The sequence below is a fragment of the Orcinus orca genome, chromosome 6 (genome assembly GCF_937001465.1).
Source record: "Orcinus orca chromosome 6, mOrcOrc1.1, whole genome shotgun sequence".
Lineage (NCBI taxonomy): Eukaryota > Metazoa > Chordata > Mammalia > Artiodactyla > Delphinidae > Orcinus > Orcinus orca.
In genome coordinates this window covers 6,985,503-6,997,123 of record NC_064564.1, presented here as the reverse complement: position 1 = coordinate 6,997,123, position 11,621 = coordinate 6,985,503, and the positions used below count along the sequence as shown (strand labels likewise).

Here is an 11,621-nt window from a genome sequence, read left to right as displayed (position 1 = left end):
GCCTGTTAAGGTCTTCTGCCCATTTTTCAATTGGATTGCTTGGTTTTTGTTGTTGAGCAGGCTTCAGTGTCTTTGACTTCTCCTCTGCCACCAGCCAGAGAAAATGGTCTGCTTTAAGAGCATCAGCTGATTAGACTAGGCTCACCCAGATCATCTACATATTTTAAGGTTATTGAATTGGGATTTAATTATGTCTTCAAATTCTCTTCCCAGTGGTTCCTAGGCTAGTGTTGGATTGAATAGCTGGGGTGGGAAGGGGAGGGTCGTCTTTAGGATTCTGCCAATCACAATCCCTATATGGAGGACTGTGCAAGTGTGAAAAGAAACACGGCATGATCTCCAAGATATATTATTATCCTGAAAAGAGCAAGGTGTGGAACAATTGTTGTAGTGTCTGACCTTTGTATAAGAAAGAGGGTAAAACAGGAGAGAGACATGCATTTTCTAATATTTTCAAAAAGAAAGAATGGAAGGATAAATAAAAATTTAACATTTTATACGGGTGGGAAGAGAACAGGAAACAGAGGCAAAGATGAAAGCTGTGCTTCTCTGAATGTACCTGCTTTGTGCTTTACACTTAAGAACCATGCAAATGTTTTATATAATTAAAAGACAAAATTTAAAAATCATAAAATAATTTCTAAAAATTGAAAACAACCCAGTATCAAGTTTGTGCTATAACTCCTCAGAGAAGAAATATTTAAAGTGCTCTTAAATCACAGTATTTTGAGAGGATTGCTATATGCTTTAGGGACAAAAGACAACCCCATTAAGACACTTTAAACTGCATTCAGTGTTCTTGTTGTAAATGTTAATATTTGTATGGCAGGGCTTCCCTAGTGGCGCAGTGGTTGAGAGTCCGCCTGCCGATGCAGGGGACACGGGTTCGTGCCCCGGTCCGGGAGGATCCCACATGCCGCGGAGTGGCTGGGCCCGTGAGCCATGGCCGCTGAGCCTGCGCGTCCGGAGCCTGTGCTCCGCAACGGGAGAGGCCACAACAGTGAGAGGCCCGCGTACCGCAAAAAAAAAAAAAAAAAAAAAATTTGTATGGCTGTGGTTGTTTTCTTCCCCAATTTTAAAAATTGTGGTAAAATACACATAGAATTTACTTTCTTAACCATTTTTAAGCGTACAGCTCAATAGTATTAAGTAACACCCATATGGTAACCTCCATCACCACCATGCATCTCCTGAACTCTTTTCATCTTGCAAAAACATTACACCTGTTAAACACCAACTCTCCTTTCCTTCTCCTCCCCAGCCTCTGGCAATTTCCATCCTACTTTCTGTCTGTATCATTCTGACTGCTCTGAGTGCCTCGTATAGGTGGAATCATACAGCATTTGTTGTTTTGTGACTGCCTTATTTCATTTAGTGTAATGTCCTCAAGGTTCATGCATGTTGTAGCATATTGCAGAATTCCTTTCTAAGGGTGACTAATGTTCCAGTGTGTGGTACGCATGTGCGTACTACATTTTGCTTGTCCACCATCCATCAATGGTCACTTAGGTTGCTTCTACGTTTTAGCTGTTATGAATAATGCTGTTATGAACATGGGTTTCAAATATTGCTTCAAGACCCTGCTTTCAATTCTTTTGAGAAGTGGAATTACCCAGAAGTGGGATTGCTGGATTATATGGTAAGACTGTATTTTTTCTGAGGAACCACGATACCATTTTCCAGAGCAACTGTACCAGTTTACATTCCCATCAACCGTGCACAAGAGTTTCAATTTCTCTACATCCTCGCCAATGCTTATTAGTCATTTTTTTTAATAGTAGCCATCCTAATGGACGTGAGGTTTTACTGTATATTTTTGCAAGCCACTTCAAATCCCTCCAGGAGCTAGGTAGGACAAAAATGATGCTCAGTTTGCTTAGGAATTTTGTTTTGTTTGGGCTCTTCCCCTGCCTCCATTCAGTCTGCACCCAGCCCTCAAATCCAGCTTCCCCATGCATTTCTTCGTCCTTCACTGACCTCCCTCTCCTCTGAGCTGTCCTGTTAAGATAACTTTGCACTTCATGATTGTGTGCTGCTCCTTTGTGTTTCATGTGTAGTTGTCCTGTTGCCCCCAGACGGTCTACTTTTTAGTAGTAGGGACCACGGTTTACTTTTCTGAAACATTTAATATAAAGATTGTATCAAGTAAAATTGTATCAAATGCTCAACTTTCAGCTTATTAACCCAGAGAGCACTGAGCACATCCTCTTCAGAACTGCAGTATTTTTGTTTGTTTGCAGCAGCCGAGGATGCTTAGGCAAGACCGTTCGGTTAGCCTTTCTTGAGCTCCTCCTGTATGTTCTTGACTGGGCACCTGCCTCAACAACAGCTCCCTTTGAGAACAGTGTGTCCCGGTGGGGCAGGGGGAGGGAGGGCGGGGTCTGGGCTGAGTCTGACCCTCGTGTCCCAGTCCTTCAGGCGGGTGAAACCGAGTCCCTCTAAAACTGCGTTTATGATTAACCCCTCTGTCCAAAATGTTATTCCTTTTCTTGTCTAACACCTGTTCCCCTGAAGATACAGGAGAATCAAAGAAGGGGCGGGGGATTGAAACTGAGCAGGACCGTGTGGGACCCTCCCGGGTATAAAAGCTTTTCCATGTCACCTATTTCTTGTTCGTAGGAAAAAGGCTTTCCGCTTTTCCAAAGAGTTCCAAAGAGTTCCAAAGGGCGGATTCAAACAGTTACTTATTAGCGGAGGGGTGCAGAAAGAAACAATAGCGCAAGATGGGGCAGAGTCCTGGTTTCTCCTCAGGGGACCTGCATAACAGCCTCATACATGTCTCTGAGCTCTTCTGCAGGAACTAAGGTCCCACCCGGTGGAGGATGGTGACTTCAGGCTCAGCACAAGCACGGGGACCCAGACTGTTTGGAACCAGAGGCTGATGATTGAGATTGCTGGAACACCACCCTGTTACCTCACCACCAACCAATCAGAAGAGGGGTACACACTCCGCAGACCTCCTAGCAAATTGTGCCCATAAAACCTCCTTCCCTGAAACTGTTACCGAACCAAGTTCATGTGCCAGACACACAGTGAGGTCAACAATACTGACACGTCAGACTCTGGAGCAGAGAAGGGTTTATTGCAGGGCCATGCAAGGAGATGGGTGTCTTGTGCCCCCAAAACAGCCAAAGCATTTTTAAAGGCCAAGTGAGGGAGGGGGTGAGGCTGGTTGTTGCACATTTTGTGTAGGAATCCCTTGTTCTTGCAGTTTCTCCACAAAGGTCAGGTCACGATGTTCCTGTAAACCTCCAACTAGAACAACGTTATTCTTTGTTCTGCAACTTTTTATCTGTGTATGAATGGAAAAGTGGTGTCCCCTTAAAGGTCAGAGCCTTGAGCACTGGCTCTCCTGTATATTTCAGGCTGCAGGCAACATTCTTAAATCAAAGTAACAGCAACAGAATACAAAGGTTAAAGTGGAAGAAACAGACCCACTATGGAGTCAGGCTTGTTCTTCCCTCTTACAGCCCTATACGAAACATTTCTCTGCTCCAGACGCGTCCACGGTTTGGTTTGTTAGGCCTCACCCTGCGTGGGGCACATGAGCCAAGCTGGACAACAGGAAGACCAAGGTCTGTTGTGACGTTGACTCCGGTGTCCACTCCTTCACGGGAGGACCTCAGGTCTCAGCCAAACACAACCTGGAGAGTCCATCCCGGGTCCTAACGCTGTGATCCCCGTGTCCCAACCCGGCACGGTCCTGATCTTACGACGGAACATCCAGCGTCCAGGGTGTTGGCAAAGCCGGAGCCCAGGGCCAACCGACTGCAGGGAAAGCCCCATCCCACCCACCGCACCGCTACCGCGCCCTTTCGCCGGCACCGAGACTACAAGTCCCAGCATGCAGCGCGGCCCCTTCCAGCTGGCTCTCGCTCCCGTCTCTCTCGCCCCAGGTCTCTCCCTCCCACGCTCGCGTCCGCGGAGGGCGTGGCGCCCGTAGCCTCTGCGCACTGACGTCGGCGCGCCGACGTGACGTGCTGACGCGGCGCTCTGGGCGCTTCCGCCCTCCCGGGCTCCAGTCCGGCGGCGGGAGGCCTGGGGCGGCGCTTCGGTTTGTGGGAGCCGCCGTGGTGTGAAGGCGCGAGGCCGGTGGGAAGGGCCGGGCCTTGTAGTCTCCTCCTCCGGGTCTGCGGCTCCCCGTCCCAGATGGACAGGGTGTGCGCCGTGTTCGGAGGCTCCCGGGGCATCGGCAAGGCGGTGGCCCGCTTGATGGCCCAGAGAGGCTACCGACTGGCCATCGTCGCCCGGAATCTGCAGGGGGCCAGAGCCGCGGCCGGGGACCTGGGCGGTGGGTACCGACCGGGGGCGCCCCGCCTCCGCGCGGCGAATGTGAACCGCGGCCGGTGCGGGTCCGAGAAGCCGTCGTGGGCGCCCTCCTCCCCGGGCCGGTCAGGCTCACCGTGTGGGGCGCGGGGCAGTGCGTGCCGCAGGTGCGGCGCCGTCTGGCGAGGCTTGGTGCGGCGCCGTCTGGCGAGGCTTGCCGCCGCGCCTGCGTGTTCTTGCGCGTTGGTACGTGTGCGCATGCGCAGGCAGTGCCGGCCCAGGACGTTTGCGGCCCTTCCAGTCCTGGTTGTACCCGGTCTGCTTTCCTGTGCCCAAGGCACTGACGTTACTACGGTGCTTTGGTGACCATCACCAAGGGACAATGAGATTTGTTCCGCCAGATTCCTTGTCATTGCACTTAAACTCCATTTACCCCCGTTTGTTAGGAATGGATTGTCAGTTTCTCTGCGAATTTCAGTTTCTGGAGGGTAGGGAGACCGGGTGCTGTGACGGTCCGAGCTCGCAGCTGTTGTTGAGGTAGTAGGCGGGCCGGGAGCAGCGGCACCGGGTTCACCGTCGGGGGCGGGGTGGGCATCTTTGCAGGAACGTCACCGACGGCTTCACCGAAGTGATTACGTGGGCCGCTGGTACGTTATGGACCAGAGAACATCTCAGCCATGCTTCTTGCTCAGATTCAAAGGGGCGAGAACGTGGGGGTCCTTCTGGGTCACCCCACACCATCAGTGTTGGCTGGACAGGATGGAATCTGCTGGTTGGGTTTCAGGGGTTGTGGGTCCAGCCTGTCTTCAGGTAAGAGCCGAGAGAGAGGCAGATGCTCTGGGGCCTTGCATTTTCTTGAATTACGTCGTCCATGAGTGACTGACTGGTTTTCACCCAGAGAGTATCACTTCCCGGATGACCTACTGTCTTCGAATGTTTAAGGAGATAATTTTAATGTTAATGTATTAGGCAAGGTTAGCCAGAAGATAAACAATTGTTTAGTTTTTTTAAAAATCTACAGTTTAGAATGTTAAAAAGGTGTATTATTAAATAAAGAATGCTTTCTTTGAAGTGTAATTTTTTTGGTATTTAAACACTTCAAAAAAAGTGGATATGTTTAAAAAGCAGGCAAGAGTTGTTTTTAGTAAAAAAATTTTAGCTTTTTTTTTTAACAGCTTCCTGCTTTGTCTTATCTCTCCTAATGGTCAGGCTTGAACAATAGTCATTATAATATATGTGACATAGTTAAACAAACAGAAAAATCCTAGAGTTTATTTCAGGGCCAGGAAACCAATTCATCAAAAACCTAACCGAATTAGACGTTAAGTTTCAAAAAAAGGAATATAAAACAGAAAACTGTTGAATTGCATAGCATGGGGTCAGTGTCAAAGCTATAAATATTGTTAGATGATCATACAAAGTACTTTATTTCTTGTTACCCACCTGCCCCCATCCAGTTTATTAGACTGATCTCCACAAAATCAGGAATCGGGGACATAATCATGTTTTATCTCATGTTCTGGATAGAACAGATCTAGCTCATAGTAGATGCTTGACAAATGTGTTTTGAATCATTTTTAAATTCAAGTTATACTTTATTAGTAATTCTGATCTAATTTTGTTGTATAGGAGATCATTTGGCATTGAGCTGTGATGTTGCCAAAGAACATGATGTTCAAAATACATTTGAAGAGATAGAGAAGAACTTAGGTCGAGTTAATTTCTTGGTAAATGCAGCTGGAATTAACAGGTTGGTCACAAAGTTAAGTACATTTCTATATGTCTTTTTTTCCTTCTATATCTTTGAATAATATGAATTAACATATTAATTAACTTGTTTTACTTCTCATTGGAAGAAAAACTATGTATTTTGAAACTTGATCTGTCAGTCCACACACTTTTCATTCTTTTACATTGAGATTATAGTAAGGGTACACTTCGGTTTTAACATTGTAATCACCACCCATATTGAGCTGCAGAACTTTTCCAGAACCCCAGCAGGCTCTCTCAGTTTCTTCCCAATTATTACTTCCTTATAGGTAACCATGGTCCTGACCTCTGCCACCATATATGTTTTCTCAGTTAATATTAATGGAATCAGAGTGGGTATTCTTTTTTTTTTTAATGAATTTAGGACAGAATATTTAGAATAATATAAAAATTTACTTTCTAAGCAAGGCATAGTGTGGCAGTTACTTCATTCAAGCTATTTTGGCCACATGGCCCTACTTTGAGCAGTTAGGGGTATGTGCCCCTCTACCTGAGTGGGGCCAGGGCCTGTCCTCCAAGGGGTCCTTTCTGGCTTATCAGTTGTTATTTTAGTGCCTCAAACCAAGTTTAAAATGTGCTCTCTAGGTGTTCTAGCTCAAATATAAAGCACTTCTTGTATTCTGCATTCAGGGAAAATGTTACATATTTCTTGACTTTTTAATTTGTTTTGTTTTATCCCAATTTTAAATTACATGGTTTTTGTTTTTTTGGTAGGGATAACCTCTTAGTAAGGACAAATGCCGAAGATATGCTATCTCAGCTTCATACTAACCTCTTGGGCTCCATGCTGACCTGTAGAGCTGCCGTGAAGACAATGATTAAACAGCAGACAGGGTCCATTGTGAATGTGGGTGAGTCTGACCTCTGTGGATTTATTATTATCTCATGTGCCATAAGAAAGTTATCAAGTAATTTGGAACATATTTACTTGTGAAACTTGGACGGAATGTATCTTTATTATCTGTAGAAAAAGGGTTAGATTAACTGATTAATCGGTAAAACAGGAATCACCCATTTACATCCTTCTAGTGGTCAAGCAGGTGTTATGAGTGACACCACCAGGTATTGGGAAAGTGACTGCACGAGCCAGGTGATACATGACAAAAGGTGCCCAGTGGGGAATGGCTCAGATCCAGCAGGTGGTTGCTGTGCACAAACATGGTGCAGTTTGGCCAGCTATTTGGATTTTTTTAAGAGAAATTGGACATCCTGTTTTTTTTTTTTTAATTTTTAAAAATATTTATTTATTTATTTATATTTGGCTGTGTTGGGTCTTTGTTGCTGCGCGCAGGCTTTCGTTGTGGTAAGTGGGGGCTACTCTTCGTTGTGGCGCACGGGCTTCTCACTGTGGTGGCTTCTCTTGTTGTGGCTCACGGGCTCTAGGCGCGCGGGCTTCAGTAGTTGTGGTACACGGGCTCAGTAGTTGTGGGTCATGGGCTCTAGAGCACAGGCTCAGTAGTTGTGGCTCACGGGCTCTAGGCACACGGGCTTCGGTAGTTGTGGCGCACGAGCTTAGTTGCTCTGCGGCATGTGGGATCTTCCCGGACCAGGGCTTGAGCCCATGTCCCCTGCATTGGCAGGCGGATTCTTAACCACTGTGCCTCCAGGGAAGTCCGAACATCCTGATTTTATGTGAAACCGAATTTTCAAACTGGGCAAGAAATTAAAAACTTTTTGATAGTGGGGGCTAAAAAGTGATTTCTACAGTGCTTGCATGGGTCACTAATAAATCTAGTTCAGAGGTCTAAGAGGAGGTTTACTTAAGAGAAGAACCTTTTCAGTTTTTTAGGGTGATGTAAGTAACTCCTAGACTTCAGTTCACCTACCCACAGGGCAGACAGACTGTAGAATGTGCATATAGACCTTAAAATGCAAAGTGGCTTGAAGTTGTATTTCAGTCTGACAGTTTGAAAATAGCAGCATGCCATCTGCCTTTTAAGTGGTGATACCGTAGGAGGCCACAGAAGGGGGATGCTGCTCTGTTACAGTCAGTGACCCTGTTCTTTCTAATGCAGGAGATGTCTTTCCAAGCCAGAATATAGGGTTGATATATAGGGTTTAAACCAGAATATAAGGGTTTTTAAAGCCAGAATATAGGGTTTTTCTTTTTTGAAAATGAGGAAAGAATACTGTGCTAATAAGAAGTAGAACATTTTTGACATTTACCCTTAAAAATATGAGAGGTCAGTTTTCTTATAAAAGCTTAGTAAATGAGTTGACCTTTGCCTTCTAACACAGCCAGATATGATTTGGGTTCTTGTAAGCTGGTACACTGGCCTGTATGTTTCACCTGATAAAGTGGGGTGTATTTGTTTAACTCTAAAATATCCCCCTTTTAGATATATATAAAAAGCCCATATCAGTCCTTTGTTTACATGTAAACTTTTAGACTCATGCTGAAAGTAAATAAAAATAGAGTATTGAAAATAAACTAGGGGACTCTTATCACAGAGGGGACTACTTTAAACTGCGAGAAAGTCCATTGTATTTCAGAAGTTATCACTCTGACAGGTGAACTGTAGCGTATGGCGTGAAATACAGCTGCTCCAGCCTCATGCTCGGCCTCTCCTCTTAAGCCTGCGTTGTTCTTTCTTTTTTGTGTCTCTCCTTGTTTTTCTTTCTCCCCAAACCCCTTTCTCTCTCCACGTGCGTTTCCTGTGTCTGATGTGTCTTTTCTCTCTTTCTGTGCTTCATATTTCTCTTCCTTTGTCATTAACTGGCATGGAACATCTGACGTGGTTAAATATTTTAATATTGGACTTGTTGATTATAATTTGAGAAGTATTTGGAATGTTCTCTTTATCTAAAATTAAATTACTTTCTCAAAAATTTTCTGAGGCTCTTGATTAATTTTTATATCATAAGTACAGGTCACTGGTGGAGAAGATTATTTCCCCAATTTCTCTTCTGCAAGAATTTATTTCCATACAGTTGATACTTGAATTATAAATTATTCTTTCATATTCATATAAATGAAGCCACCCAAGAATCTTTATAGTAGGCAGTACAGGTTAATACATCACTGAAGGTAACTAAATTGCAATTTTACAGATAGTGTGCAATTGAAACTTTGCTAATTTAGATTGATAGTAGTTGAAATTTAGTAAGATTTATCGTCAGATGAACTATTGTTTTTAGGTGGAAATAAATACTTATGTTTGTGGTAGAATCATAAAAACAGCTTTTATCTGACTTTCTTTTTTTTCCTGCTTTTAACCTTTTCCTATTGGAAGCCTTTGTAACTACTGTAGAATTTTCGTCATGTTTGTCCTCCTCAGAGATGAGAATGGGTTCCTGTCACTTAATGGATCTGTTCTCAACCCCTGCCTGGCACTCAGGATTTCCTGTGAGCTTCTTTTGGATCCTGTTTTCTCTATGTATCTGAGCAGACTCAGACCCTAAGTCTTACTACTCAAATGACAATGGTTAGGATTCCTAATTTTAGCAAAGGACGGGGTAGAATAGTTTGTACCTTGTTTGTTTACTGTAGAGCATCTGAACATTCAGAATAGTAACCCCATTAATTGGTTTGAATTTGCTCTCATTTCTTTTTCCAGGAAGCGTTGTAGGTGTAAAAGGCAGTTCTGGCCAGTCCGTGTACAGCGCCAGTAAAGGCGGGCTAGTTGCGTTCTCACGCGCTCTTGCTAAAGAAGTAGCAAGAAAGAAAATTAGAGTGAATGTAGTTGCGCCAGGTAAGTGGGAACTTCTTTTTTCTCTTAATGTATATGCATCTATGGCTTTTTACGACAACAGTAAAGACTGTTTTTGTGTCTGTAAGTACGTCATCATCATCAGGCACTTCTCAGAGGTGCTGGGACAGGAGCAGGGGACCTGCATTGTTACTCAGTCCTGGAGCAGCGCTGCCCGGGAGGGCATGACCTTGGTCTGATGGGACTCAGGGGGCCGGGATGCTGCATCTGTACTAAAACCACAAGAGAAACTTCTCATTTAAAGTCAGTTGTATTTAAGTTAAGAACTCTCAAGAGCTGAATGTAAGAATTTCAAGTAAGCGGGCTGGGGAGTGCTGGTAGCCTACACCCTGCAGGTGAGCGGGTCCAAGTTGTGTCCCTTTGGAGAACTGTTTCCATTTTAATTATCTTTCTCCTCTTCTTGGGATGTTTCATTGATTTGCTGCTCGCTGGGATACAGTATTTGTTAATTTAGACTTTGTCAGTTTGTCAAAGCAGAGCTTTCCAAGTAATGCATCTATTACCTAATGTATTCCATACGTCTAGATTAAAGAAATAACACATCTTTATATCTAAAATATCTGAATAGCTCTATAATACAATGTGCTTTTAATAACAGTGTGAACCAGAGGAGATAATCCACCAAGGCTATGTAGATGATGTCATTTGCACATTTCATGCAGTAATCCCCTACAATAATTGATGTACTGATGACCTCAGAGACACTGCTGGTTCGGTTCCAGGCACTGCAGTAGAGTGCATGTCACAATAAAGCGAGTCAACAAACCTTTTGGTTTCCCAGTGCACATATAAGCTATGTTTACACTATGCTGTAGTCTATTAAGTGCAGTAACACTATATCTGTAAAAACAGTGTTCATACCTTAATTGAAAAATATTGCTAAAAAATGCTAACCATCATCTGAGCCTTCAAGTCAAGTTGTAGTGCGGACATCAAAGACCACTGATTACAGATACCACAGCAAATACAGTAATAATGAAAAATTTTGAGAATTACCAAAATGTGACACAGAGACATGAAGTGAGCAAATGCTATTGGAAAAATGGCGCCAGTAGACTTGCTTGATCCAGGGTTGCCCAAAACCTTCAACTTGTAAAAAACGCAGTGTCCGCAAAGCGCAATAAAACAAGGTCTGCCTATACTGCAGAAAGCCAGTGTTTGTACAGAGAAAGAATGATCAGAGGTCACATATGTTTGTTTCCAAAATGGAGAAGACACCTTTCACTGGGTGTCACTGTGCCCCAGAGAGCTACCCCGTATTCACGTTAGAATTTCAACACAAAGAAAAATTTGAAGGAGAAAATATATTTTACGCAGACTCAGGAGGAAGAAACATCTTTTGAAAAGTCACTCTGGGAAGTAGTAGGTTGTAACAGTGATTTTAGCAGTGGTTGCCTCTTTAGTGAGCGAAGGGGGCACTCTGAGGCCTGCTGTGTGATGGTGCGGGGAGCAGTGGTGGCACGTGGTAACAGAAGTGAGGGCACGTACGCCGGCCACCGCAGGTTCTAGCCCGTGTGCGGGAGGTATTCCTCAGAGGAACTCAGGCTGCTAAAATCCTACCTGTTTGGGAGTGGCCGACAGTGAACGTGGTTAGAGAGGTGGGAATTTAAGGAATCTTCAGGAGTAGAAGTCATGGGGCGGGAGGTGGGGGTGGGGGTGGGCTCGCAGTAGAGCTGGCCGCCTGTGGAGAATCCATCGGGAACACTGGTGTTCTTGTGAAGCCTGTAGGAAGACCAAGCCAGCAGGGCGCAGGTCACCTGGAAGACAAAGCAAATGTGATGTGGGCTCAGTACCGTGGCAGTCAGAGCCTCCTGAAGAAGGCGAGGGGGGCATTTTATAAAGTGCACCTGTTCCTTTCACTGTGCTGACTTGAGG

At 44.7% G+C, this 11,621-nt stretch overlaps 1 protein-coding gene across 5 annotated transcripts in view; it reads left to right on the top strand.

The window, feature by feature from the left end:
- Positions 1-3,979: 3,979 nt before the first annotated feature.
- Positions 3,980-11,621, top strand: part of CBR4 (carbonyl reductase 4) — a 93,689-nt gene continuing 86,047 nt past the window's right edge. For 2 of the 5 annotated variants that reach the window (XM_033403546.2, XM_033403547.2), the window contains exons 1-4: positions 3,983-4,291; positions 5,896-6,016; positions 6,751-6,887; positions 9,594-9,728. In XM_033403546.2, the coding sequence (XP_033259437.1) occupies positions 4,150-4,291; positions 5,896-6,016; positions 6,751-6,887; positions 9,594-9,728 (535 nt within the window). In that variant the 5' untranslated portion in view covers positions 3,983-4,149. Of the gene's footprint in view, positions 4,292-4,919; positions 5,077-5,895; positions 6,017-6,750; positions 6,888-9,593; positions 9,729-9,814; positions 11,382-11,621 lie in introns of those variants that run through there. The other 3 variants (XM_033403544.2, XM_049711365.1, XM_004278661.3) reach the window with 3 other exon arrangements.